This window comes from Falco peregrinus, chromosome 2 (genome assembly GCF_023634155.1).
Source record: "Falco peregrinus isolate bFalPer1 chromosome 2, bFalPer1.pri, whole genome shotgun sequence".
Taxonomy (NCBI): Eukaryota; Metazoa; Chordata; class Aves; order Falconiformes; family Falconidae; genus Falco; species Falco peregrinus.
Window position 1 is genome coordinate 85,795,158 of NC_073722.1, and position 12,569 is coordinate 85,807,726.

A 12,569-nucleotide genomic window follows, 5' to 3' on the forward strand; every position below is an offset into this window, starting at 1 on the left:
TTTCCTTGGCATCATCTAAGCTGCAGCGGTACCCGAGTGTCTCCTATCCACCTGCAGTGCTGCTGCTAGGCTCTCCTCCTTCCTTGTCTCGCTGGCCCATCTCTCTTGCTTCTTTTGGAATGTTCTGTGCTAGTTTCTAACTAGCTGAGTTTTATCCATTTAAGCCTGTGGTAAATTTTGCCTGGTGTTGTCTAAGCACTGAAAGAGCTATAGTCTGCAAAGCTTCTTTTCAGTAAATTCAGGATTAATGAAGAAGGCCTCTCTATTGTTGGAATGTCTAATACAATTATGAACTGAATGAACGGACTAGGCAGCAGTGGAGGGCTCCCAGGTTTGTGGCAGGGAATTGCCTGCTTTAACATCCATCTGTTTTCATTCCCTCTGACCCATTATCATTCACCTAGAGTTATAACATGATGAATACCATTGTGCAGAAAGCCATTTGATGCTGGGGGCGGGTGGGGGGTGTGGGGGGGAAATCACTGTAGCTCTGCCTTCTATTGAAAACGTGAAATTGCCTTGGTGGAAGGAAAGGCATGACTGATTCAGAGATGCTGTTTCAAACAGAAGCATCCTTTCACATGCGGACTATCTGATTTTGTTAATTCCTTTGGATGACCCTTTTGCTGCATCCTTCAACAAAAATGTAGGTATATACAAAATTGGGGATAACCACGGATAATCATAGTGCTGCTGGATCTGTGGAGTTAACTGGGGGAAAAAACAGAAACTGAAGTCACAACTTTCCCCAGAAGGCACCTTTCGTTCACAGTGATGCTAAACTCCTGTACGTAAACATGTAAGCAGGATGAGAATCTTGATGACCCTGCTGACAGAAATAAAAAAATGGAACATTACAGGCAATTTCCACTGTCCTGGTCAGCAAATTTGGGAGTGAATAGGAAAAAAAAAAAGAAAAAAAAAAAGAGAGAACTAGAAATGCATATTAATGATGGAGGACCTAAAACACAACAGGATGGAAGTGAGCACTACTAAGGGAAATATTAAAAAGTCCCCAGCTTATCTTTTCTAGTGACTTTCACTTCTGATGTACTTATAAGTGACATAGAAATTACCTTGTAAACTAAAGGACTGACTCACAAATGTAAAAACAGCTTGCTGAACTAAGTGTAAATGCTTTTTTCTAGAAAGTGACTCTTAAAATATTGGTAAAGCAAATACAGTTGTTAAGCTCAATCCATTGTTTAACTGGGTATATCTTAACTCCAGATCTTTCATTAACAACCACCCCCTAGATCCTGGTTATAGCTTTAAAGTACCATACATCTAACAAATTATAGTACTGTCCTTTAAAGAAATGGGAGAGAAAATACCCCACTGGAAATCCACAGTCCAGCAAACCCCATGGCAGATAACTGTCTGACTCCCCACTAGCCTGTAATTACCTAAGGAAGTGGCTACACTTAGCCAGCTTCCTTGTTTAATTGGCACGCACAAGATTATAGGATTTTATTAGGACACAAATGACACCGATACGAGTGTGATTGAAGCATGCAATGCATGACCGGCTATTTGCATGAAGAGGCTTTGTACTACACATGGGATTTCTACATTTGGTTTTAAATTGCTTAAATTTAAATTATGTTTTTGTGCTACATTTTAAAAGGATGGTATTTACTTTAGCTCTGTTTAAGTAAGGTAGGGCAAAGCTGTCACCAGGCACCAGAAACCCTTCTAAAAAGAGCCTGTTGGGGCCAGGTGGAAGGAGGCTGATTTTTGACTGCCCCCGTTACTACCATTAGATCAGGAACATAAGAAAACCGAGGGAAGGTGGGCATTGCGGCCCTCACGCTGAAGATGTCAACGGGTGTGTTAAGACACACAGCCACCAACCTGCTGCTGCTGCTGGGGGCCCCGGCTTGAGGAAGCCACCATCGCTGGCGAAGACCGAACTGGAACGCAAGTAGGAGCAGGTGGCAGGAGTAATTTTTGGCTTCCCTTACTTCCATGGCTCCACTGAATCTCCTCCATGGATTTTTTTTTTCCCCTTGCTTATTTATGAAGCTCAGTGGACTTCTTCAGGTTTATTTCACAACTTCCTTCTGACTTCTCTCGTGTCTAGAACTAGGGGCTACCCCCAGGGAACAGGAAAGCAGCCGAAGAAGACATTAAGGAATGAAGCAAAGCCATCAAATGGCGCAAAGCCAGCCAGGGCTGAGGAAAGGAGCACCCAGGAGCGATGGTAACGTGCAGTAGTATCTGGCCGCATGCAATAAACGATGATAACAGGAGGATTACATCCCACTCCCACTGCGATACGTGGGCCAGCCAGTGCTCCACGCCGGGACCCTGCCGCAGGCACACCGCAGTGCTGTCCCCAGGGCTGCGCGCTGCCACCAAGCCGGTCCCCTGCCCAGGGGCAGCGCCCATGGCCCGACCCTCGGCCGAGGCGGCCTGGGGAGCGGCCCGGAGCAGCGAGGGAGCCGCAGCCGCACGGAGGGGTGCGGGCGGGAAGGGATTCGGCCTCCACCCCATGGCGTGGGCCTCGGCTCTCGGCTCCTCCGTGTCCCACCTACGGCGCCGGCGGCCGGCTCCTGTCTCAGCCCCAGCTCGACCCCTAGCGCGTCCCCTGACCCCCAGAGCGTCGCCTTGGCCCACCCCTGGGCTGTCCCCGCGCCCCCGGGCTCTCCTCAGCCCCCGGCCCACCCCTGGGCTGTCCCCGCGCCCCCGGGCTCTCCTCAGCCCCCGGCCCACCCCTGGGCTGTCCCCGCGCCCCCGGGCTCTCCTCAGCCCCCGGCCCACCCCTGGGCTGTCCCCGCGCCCCCGGGCTCTCCTCAGCCCCCGGCCCACCCCTGGGCTGTCCCCGCGCCCCCGGGCTCTCCTCAGCCCCCGGCCCACCCCTGGGCTGTCCCCGCGCCCCCGGGCTCTCCTCAGCCCCCGGCCCACCCCTGGGCTCTCTCCGCGACCCCGGGCTCTCCTCAGCCCCCGGCCCACCCCTGCGCTCTCTCCGCGACCCCGGGCTCTCCTCAGCCCCCGGCCCACCCCTGCTCTCTCTCCGCGACCCCGGGCTCTCCTCAGCCCCCGGCCCACCCCTGCGCTCTCTCCGCGACCCCGGGCTCTCCTCAGCCCCCGGCCCACCCCTGGGCTGTCCCCGCACCCCTGGGCTCTCCTCAGCCCCCGGCCCACCCCTCGTCGTTCGGCCCCCAGCTCGCCCCTCGGCTCGCCCCTCACCCCTGCCTCATGTCTGACCCCCAGCCCGTGCCTCAGCTCACCCCCCCGGTTCCTCCTGACCCCCGGCCGTGCCCCCCTCCCCTTCCCGGGACGCAGCCTGCCCCGTGAGGTGAACGCGGGGCGGGGAGCGGGGCGGGAGCCGAGCCCGGGGCAAACTTTGGCGGGCGGGCCGCGGTGCCCTCGCCGCCCCGCTGAGGCGAGGCGAGGCGGGGGGGGAGCCGCGCGGCGGCGGCGGCGGGGCGGGAAGGAGGAGGAGGAAGGGGGGGGGCCGGGGGCACGGCCGGGCCTGCGCCGGGGAATGACGCGCAGCTGGCAGCCCTGCTCATGCGCGGCCGGCCGGGCGGTGCTAGCGCCGCGTCCCAGCTCGGGGAGAATGGGGCGGCATCCGGGCAGCGCCGACTGAGCCGCTTCTGGGGGCCGGGGCTACGCCGCGCCGCGGGCGGCCGGGCTGGGGCGGGCGGGCGAGCGCCATCCGGCAGCGGGCGGCGGCGGCGGGGGCGCCGCGCCGCGCCGGCGGGGGGCTGCGAGCCGCCGGCGGCGCCCGGCGAGGAGGGGTCGGCGGCGGCGGCGGGCGGCGGCGGGCGGCGGCGGGGGCTGCCCAGGGATTGTCTCGCTCCGCTCCGCGGCAAGAAAGTTGGGCGGCGAGCGCGGCGGCGGCGGCGGCCCCCCCGGCGCGGCGTGCGGCGGCCGGAGCGGGGCCCCGGAGCGGCGCTTGCCCCCGGGGAGGGGGCGCCGCGCCTGGATTATCCCGAGCTGGGTCGAGCCTCCTGGATCTGCCTCTCTTCCGCGCCGAGTGAACCCGAGGTGTCCTCGTCCTGATCCAGATAGATCTTCCCCCCCCCCTTTTTTTTTTTTTTTTTTTTTCCTCCCCTCCTCTTCCCGTCTCTGCTTTTTTTGGGGGGGTGGGGGGGGGGCGGGGGGTGGAAATTTGTCAAGGTCATTCCGTGGATTTAATATTTTTTGTGTGTGTGTGCCGCTCGCCCCACTGCCACCGCCACCCAGCCTTGCTCTGTGGATTACCATCGCCCTGGATCCGAGGGTCTGAAACAGCAGGATTTTTGTTGTTGTTGATTTTTTTATTATTTTTTTAATTATTATTATTATTATTTTTTTAAGGGCTCCGGGGTTTGGAGAGGGGAAGCGGTGAGTTGGAGGGGGGCGACTTTTCTGCCCCCCCTCCCCGTGCCCCCCCGCCCCCACCCCCCCCGCGCCCGGCCTTCTCCTTTATTTTTAATTATTATTATTTTTAAATTTTTTTTATTTGCTTCTTCTCCGGCAATGGATGGGAAAATCCGGCAGAGCCGGAGGTCGAGGTCGCAGCGGGACCGCGTGCGGCGGCGGGAGGCGGCGGCCCGCGACCCGCGGAACCAGAGCCCCTCCTCGGGCTCCGAGAAGGAGCCGAGCCCCGGGAAGGAGAACGGCGGCCAGAACTGCACCGCCCCGCGGGGCCCGCCGCCCGCCGCCCGCGCCGCACGGCCCCCGCGCCGCCGCCGCCGCGAGTCCAGCTCCCAGGAGGAGGACCTGATCGATGGCTTCGCCATAGCCAGCTTCAACACCCTGGAAGCCCTGGAGGTAAGAGCCGGGGGGGGGGGGGGGGGGGGCTGCCCTCCTGCGGAGCGGGGGCTGCGCCGGTGGGAAATGGCAGGAAAAAAATAATCGGAAAAAAAAAAAATGAGAAAGGAAGCGCGGCGCTTTCAGGCTGCTGAATTTTGCAAATAGCAATTAATGTGCATTAATCCTGGTGTCAGCCCGGAGGGCTCTCGGGGCTGCGGTCAGGAGGGTGGCGAGCCAGCCCGGGTGCTCGCGGCCCCGCTGGCGACTTGCTGCCCCCCCTGCCCAGCCCCGCGCCCCCGGCTCCGGCTGGTGTTAACTACCGCTTAGGGCGAGTCATATGTTTGTTTGGGGTTTTAATTGGCTGGCGGAGGGCTGCAAAATATTCCTGGCTTGTTGGGATGGTCCGGTATTGTTGTGAATGGTGGAGCAACTCCCCTGCCCCCTTTCCTGCCCCCCCCCCCCCGCCTCTAGGAGTTTGTGTTTGGATTGCCAAAATGTTACTTTATCTGTCTCCGGAGATTGTTAGCAAATGGCTAGTGTTTGACATTTTGTGGAAAAGAGATGTTTAAATGGATAATAATCCCTTGGTTGTAATTCCCATTTTTGAAGTAATTGAACAAATTCTTCATCTCTTGTTGACTGTACATATTTTTCTGGTGTTAATAGGCTGGCAAAAAATATTGCTTGTCTAACTTATTACAAACAATATTTGCTGAGCAAATACTGCCTGCCTTGTCTGAGCTAAGTTAGGCAGAGCAGGAAATTTAATATTTTCAGAGGGGCATTGACAAACTAACTTTGGCTTTTGATTTTTGTTTTGTTTGTGTACGAGGGGAAGAAGTGAGCTGTTGAGAGAAAGCACCCAACAAGTCACTTGATGGGCATCATAACTTGAATTCCCCACTAAATACAAGCAACTGGTGCCTTTTCCTGCTTTCTTCAATGCACCGTGGTAAAAACGTGGGCAAAGTTTTGGGTGCTCTCCCTACTTCGGATTTCCTATCACTTGTGTATCTATTAACCCGCGTGCCAGTGACTAAGGGGTTCTCTGCAGGCTAATGAGTAATCCCAGGTTTGCCCTGGGATCTCTGGCATCTTTGCCCCGGACACTGAGGTCCCACTTTGGTCATGGGCTTTGCTTCCCCCTAGCCCACCCTGCCCACCACGTGGGCCTGTGGGCTCGGGCTCCGCTGGCACCCTGGCTGTCAGGGACTTTTTTGCTGGTAGAACCAACTTCTCAAAGTTGTGGAGGTGGTCAATGTGCTCCCGCAGAGGTGTCAGCGGTGGCCTTGGCCATCTGCCCCAGTGTCAGAGTGGTGGAGGCTGGGCACTGCTCAGGAGGGGTGCTTAGTCCCTGAGCAGTGCGAGGCGTGTGGATACCTGTGTGGGAAGATGATTTGTGTTAGCTTGGCGGTGGCTATTTCTTGGCCTTGCATGGCATTGTTTGTGGGGGGTTGCCCTAACATGAAAGCCAACTACCTTGTCTACGCAGAACCGATAATGAGCAAGCAATCCACTTTCGGGTGCCTCTGCAACAAGCCATAGACCTGTCTGTATCTTCTTTTTTTTTTTTTCTTGGGTGTGCTCTTAGTCAAATATGGATCAGCAGATAGGTCCAATTAAACCCCGAGTCTCTACTGAGCTGTCAGTGAAGAAAGTAAAATTCATCTTCCTGCAGAAATTTTCTACCATGATGAGCACATTATCAGGAAATAGAATTCAAATGATAGTGCAGTCCCTCCAGGGCTGATGGGGAATGGGATTTTCGTTATCAAATCAACCAAACTGTAACCTTGATAATAGGGCACACAAGGACAGAAGGTGACCTTAAACTCCTGCCACCCCAAAGCATGTATGTCTGTGGAAGCGCTTCTGTTTTTTCTTTTTTTTTTTTTTTAAAAAAAATATATATACACATGTCTTTCTAAAGCCCTCCCTTTCAAACTCCTGCAAAGTACTTCAGTACCACCTGAAATTAATTGATCTCTACTGTATTTACTAGCACGTAAGAGAATGCGTGTGCTTTGGCAGCTTGGATGGTAGTTGGTACCTCAGAGGGAGTAGCGTGAGCAGAATTCACCTCTTTCTTTCAGGTGCTGAACCAGGAGGTATGTTGTAATTCCAGGTTCTGGGAGAGCCCTAATGATCGTGGGCATTTCATAACTCCCAGTCACACTAAAACTGAGAAAAAGATCTGTGGATCTTTCCCCACAGCCCTGCCTTTGACCATGGGTGATACTTGGCAGATTTTATGCAGCAGCAGGGGAAGGGGATTATTAAGGCAAAACTACTTTATAGCAGTATTTGCCCATGGAAATGACTGAAACAGCATGGTCACTTTGTGTGGTGTGGAGCTGTGTTTTTAGTGAACTTTACTGCAACAGGTGGTTTTCTTCCGCTTTGGAGGAGATCTCTGTTTCACTGTGTATTTGTTTTTATAAGAGGACTTAAAATCTGCTGTGATGATATTTAGAAAATAAGTAAGAATTTAAACCTTCTGTGTTTGTGAGGGGGGGAGAAAGAATAAAAGTGAGTACGCAGCCTAGGGACAGTACTGAACTAAGAAAGTCTCTTTTATTTAGCTTCTAATCCCCAAAGGAGCTCTTGTTGCCTATGTGGTTGTTGATTGTGATACTTTCTTGTGGTGTTCTTCTAGGTTTGTCACTTGATGTTACAGTGATCTGTGATTATGTTTAATAGGCTAGCTAAACTTTGGACTTCCCCTTGGAAATTAAATTTCTCAATGGTTAGGCAGAACTTCATGGTAGAAACACTTGGGAGAAATAAGGTGGTTTTTTGCCTGGTTTTCTTTTTGTCTCAAAATATTGTGAATTCACTTTCCCCACTGAAGAAAACATTCCCCACTTGTGTTCCTGTAAATGAGGGTGCTTTACAGAATAAATACTATCTTCCCCCCCCCCCCCCCCTTTTTTTTTTTTCCTTCATATTGGCCTAGGATATGAGCGATTAAGGTTAATACTGAGGGGTGGCTTTATGAATTCTCCTTTAGTTCTTTGGTGTGACTTTTAAGCATTCTGGATTTTGATTTAACTCCTGTGGCAACATTTCCTTTGGCATTTGTCATCTGAAAATACTGCATCTTGTTTGGTGATGCTTTCTGAATCCCCTATCCTACCGTTTTTCATGTAAAGACAGAGTTGATTATATATAAATATTTTAAATCAAGGGGAAAAAAAAAGCCCACAGACAAACCAGCAGCAGCTTCTTTCTGTGCATAAGAAGTCAGAACTTCCCCTTTCCCTTCCTTCCTCTGAATCTTCTTGTACAAGTCTGGCTCCAACTCGGGTTGTGTGCATGTGTGTAGTGGTGGTTTGGGTTTTTTTTTTGTTTTGATGTGTGGTGATTTTTTTTTTTTTTTTAATACCCAGCCACCAAACACAACTTTGGAGTTGGCAACTTAGCCCTGACCTGCTGGTGTGAGGTGGCCAGCAAGATGGGCAGCTGCTGGAAAGCCATCAGGTGATGGTGCTGCCCAGGAGGTGGGTCCCATGCTGGGGTCAGGAAAACTGGCGGGCTGAGGAACGGGGGATTTCTCACTGCCTTCCAAAATGAATGGTATGTATGTAAGCATGTGTGTATATTCATTACGTTCAGATGAAGCTGCTAATTATTCTTGAAGGTGATTGGTGAATCAGAGCGAGAGAATCTAAATGAGTGAGTCGGTAGTTGAGGGCTCTCTCTGATCATAGCTGTTCCTTTCAAGTATGAAAAACAGCGCTAAAAGGGAACTTCATCAGAATGTTAATGAATGCGATCTTTGAGAGCAATTGTTCTTCCAAAGTAGTTGGAAAGACAAGGGGTTGTGTTTTCCTTTTGGCTGTTGTTTATCATTTTTAAAGATTCCAGCAAAGCTTTGGAACACTGTATGGAAATTTTAACTTTCCTGGTGTGTGTGCATATGCATTTTTTAGGAATGTTTAACCTATTTATAGAGTCTTGTGGAGAATCTGCTCACAAATGTGTGTGGAGCAATGCATTGTACAGATGCAGATCCCCTAGCTGAGAAGAGACAGACCTTGACTTCATGGACGTTGTGTTGAGGTGGAGATGCTGCCCTTGCTTGCTGAGTTAGGGCCTGACTGCATCTGGTTGCAAACCTTAAGGAGATTAACACTTTGCCCACTCTTACTTTTGCTCCTATCCAGAGGTCTGGCAGTGCTAAATGGCAGCCCCTTCTCTGCGGCTTGCATTTGAGCATAGCAGAGTTCCAAAAGCCTAATGGTGACAGTAGACTTCTGGACAGAATCCATAAGTTCTTCAGCTGTTATCTTGATAAGGCTGTTTTCACATGTGTGTTGTGCACTATTCTGTTACTGTTGCTCTGATCTCTCATTGATAAGAAAACCAGTGTATTTAACTGCAGCTTCCTGTTCCAAAGGTTTTGTGCTAGTTCCACTGACCCAGCTATGTAACTTCTCATTTATCATTGTATCTCTGTATGTGCAGCTTAGTTTTTTCCATAGCTAGTCTTGTGTTTTAAAACAAGTTTCTAGGTATTTAAGTATTTTTCCCTTCTACTTGGTTGTCAAGTGATGGTGTATCAAGTTAGTGTTTCTGATGGCCGATTATTTCTTTTAAACAGTGCTTTTAACCTCGGGAAAGCTAATGATTTTCTGGATGGTGCTCTAAAGGCTCTAAATGCCTTTTGGCTTTCCTGAAGGCTTGCTAGTCTCCATTGATTTGTTCTCCTAGCTGTTGATTTCTTTTTGCATCTTGTCCGAAGCAGGTACTTAAGGTATTTTTTGTTGTCATTAAAGAATAAGAGGTGGTTAGTGCAGAGCTGAAAGAGAGAGGTGAGCTCTGGGAAGCCTGAAATACCTGCTTGGTTGGGCCAGGAACCCGGGGAGCTGGGTTCCCTGTAAACCACAGTCGGATGACGGGCAGCAGCGAGGGGAAGGATCCAGTTCTTTTGTTGGAGTTCTCCACCTGGTCAGTAAATGCTGTGGGGACCACCAGGTGCATTGTGTGCAGGAGGGCAAGCGGGTGCAGCCCCTGGCCGGGGCGATGCCTGCAGCCAAGCTCTGGGCACTGTTAGTGCTGCCATGGCATCGGAGAAAGGAAACTTGCTTACCTCATATTTGTCTGTGAAAATCCCCACCAAGCTCAGGGGTCACCCTCTTCCCCACCTGAGGTCTCATTTTTAGCTCAAAGTGCAGCTGACCCTGCCTCATCTGGGTTTTTTGAAAGATCTCTTGATATCTTCCCAATTTTTCCAGAATAGTTGCCTGTAGCATTACTGCTCAGCCTTTCTTCAGTGGTCTGAAACCTGGGGTAAAACATGATATGAAGCTTGCTGAAATGTCGAGTGGACCAGCAACCACAGAGAAATGCAGAAGGTAAATTATAATTAATTAAGAAAAATATTGAATATATCATATTTAAGAACTGTAAGGTACTCGATTGCATAGGTAAGATTTTTTTTTTTTTCAATAAAAGGGATGTAATAAAGTTAGTGTTCCACTTTACCCAAATAATAGATGATATTAGATCCAATTTAATGTGTGCTTGCGGTAGTGCATTTGACCTCTTGTAAGAACTGAAAACTTTACTGTCCTTTCAGTATGCTAAGAAGGTGCACTATTTATCTCAATTATTTCACAGAACGAGACTGATCACAATGTCACTTTCTGGGAAAATACCAGTGAACAAGGGAGCCGGGTAGGATGAGGTCAGCCTGGTGTATTTCACTGTTTCCTTGATAGATTCCTGCAGAAGGGCTGATAGAACTGTACCTTTTTAAAAGTTCAGGGTACAGAGGTACAATACCCAGGTTGGAGACAGTTACACTGATAGAAAGGTTTTGGGGTGAAGGGGTTTTTTGGTTGCTTTTCTTTCCCCCTCTTGGGATACTCCTGCTTTCTGTTTCTTGGTGTGAGGTGTTGAAATCTCCAGGCACAGCCACTGCAGGCTGCTCCCCCTGCACCAGGCTTAACTAGACCTGGTGGGTTTTGCGTACATATAGATCCTAAACCCCTGTGCACCTTGGCTGGGGAAAGTGCTACAGAAAGGTGCTTACTGCTTCAGCTCCTCTAGCTTCTGCTCTTTGTCCTGGTGATGCAGGTTGTGGGGAGCACAGGGTAGTCTGTCTGTAGTGCTGCGGCAAGTACTTGAGAGCGAACAGTATCAGCAGAACTGAAACGCTGTGTCCTGCTTGATGCAATATTTTTTTAAAATAAAGATTTGAAATACAGCCTGTAGGACGTGCATCTTGGTATCAGTTGTATGTGAACATCCAGCTGTAAGTGAGAACAATTTCCAATTCACTGCACTTTAATGCCTCCAGTTTATCACGGTAAAGGTATAAAAGAGTTTTATGTAGGTGAAGTGGCTCTTGCTGTTTAAATATCTTCTGGCTCTGCTGTGTTCAGCACAACGGGGGCTGTGACCGCTTCAGCCGTGCTCCTTACAGAGAGAAGAGAGTTGGTAAAACAGTGTTGTTTTACTGGCCCTGTTCCTTCTTCTTGGAAAATAGTGTTTTCCAAAACTAATGAACTACTAAGAATACTGATCAGATGCTGAAAGGAGGATCAGTCTTTATGTTATTAATCCAAAACATTTAAAATGAAGGAGACTGTTAAACAGCTTCTGAGCCGCCTAGGCAAAACACGACCTGTGTGTAGTTGTCAGTCCAGTTCCTCTGGTGCAAGCAATTGTGAAAGCTGGGCAGGTACAAACTTCGTGCAGGCTGCAGGGCTCTCCCACCCTGTGCCCAGCCAGGCCAGGGGATGTGTCAAGCCCTAATGACAGGCAGCTAGGTGCGTGTCAGTTTTTGTAGCTTGATAGTTTTGTACTGAGTGACTGAGTCCAAAGTTCAGAAATACCTGGTGAAAAAGAGCGTGGGGGCAGCTAAGTACATTGCGCTTGCATGCTCCAAGATGAATGGAGAGCGTTTCCTTTGTATCCCTGTCTTGCTTCAAGCCAAAAAGGGACTAAACTTGAACAAAAGTTGCATCTGCAAGGTCAGTGGTTGGCATGGATAAGGGGATTGAAGGGATCAAAATGATTTCCCTGTGCTACTGGCTGCAAAACATGGGCTTATGGCACCATTCCTGTCTCTCTCTTTGTGCTCGGAGCAAAGCTTTTTTAATCTTGTGCTGGCTATCTATAGTTGTGCCACACAAACATGGCAATTTGAAGTAAAATGTTCTATTTTGGGGACTGCCAGACACTTCAGCAGGGCAAAGGAGCTGCTCTTGGGCTCTTCTCTGTCCAAAGCCTGCCTCAATCTCTTCTGAACAGGTTGTGTAGAGAGGCATTCAGAACAACAACAACAAAATATATATAGTGCACTTGTGCCTGTAATCTAAACGTGAAGTTTATAGTCTCTGTGGTTGGATATCATTGCATTATCTTCCTCTCCAACAGATGTTTTTTCTAGCTTCGTAAAACTATGACTGTAATTGGTTGGTGGGTTTTTCTCCAATTTTAAATATAGATTGATTTCCTCTGATGCTAGCATATCCCTGATCTAGCCTGTACTTAGTGAGGAGATGCCTAGGTCAGGAGGAAGCGTGCAGCCCAAGTTGGGAAACAAATGACAATTTAGGACTTCTGGCTACTCAGCAGGCTGTGGTGACGGACACCAAGCTTATTTCTTCAACCCTTCCTTTTGGTTAGTGTGGCTGCAGTTTCTCTCCTGGTGTAGCTCTTGCTTGTACAGAGGCGTTTAAACCCCGAAGAATTCTAAGAGAAGAAGTGTCTCAAACCTTACAGTGCTATCGGGTGTATCAGCTAATAAATGTATTATTGCTGCTGATTTTTTGGTGGCTCATAAATGTCTCTTGCACTGCTGTCAAAGAGGA

At 50.1% G+C, this 12,569-nt stretch overlaps 1 protein-coding gene and 1 long non-coding RNA gene across 24 annotated transcripts in view; one reads left to right on the forward strand and one right to left on the reverse strand.

Annotated features, from left to right (window-relative positions):
• Positions 1-426: 426 nt before the first annotated feature.
• On the reverse strand, positions 427-2,534 carry LOC129783975 (uncharacterized). Its single transcript, XR_008746191.1, has 2 exons — positions 1,855-2,534; positions 427-826 (listed from the first exon to the last, which is right to left on the reverse strand). It is a non-coding gene; the product is annotated as an uncharacterized LOC129783975 (long non-coding RNA).
• A 1,908-nt stretch (positions 2,535-4,442) lies between these two features.
• Positions 4,443-12,569, forward strand: part of FBRSL1 (fibrosin like 1) — a 547,946-nt gene continuing 539,819 nt past the window's right edge. For all 23 annotated transcript variants that reach the window (XM_055795612.1, XM_055795613.1, XM_055795625.1 and 20 more), the window contains exon 1: positions 4,443-4,764. In XM_055795612.1, the coding sequence (XP_055651587.1) occupies positions 4,471-4,764 (294 nt within the window). In that variant the 5' untranslated portion in view covers positions 4,443-4,470. The remainder of the gene's footprint in view (positions 4,765-12,569) is intronic.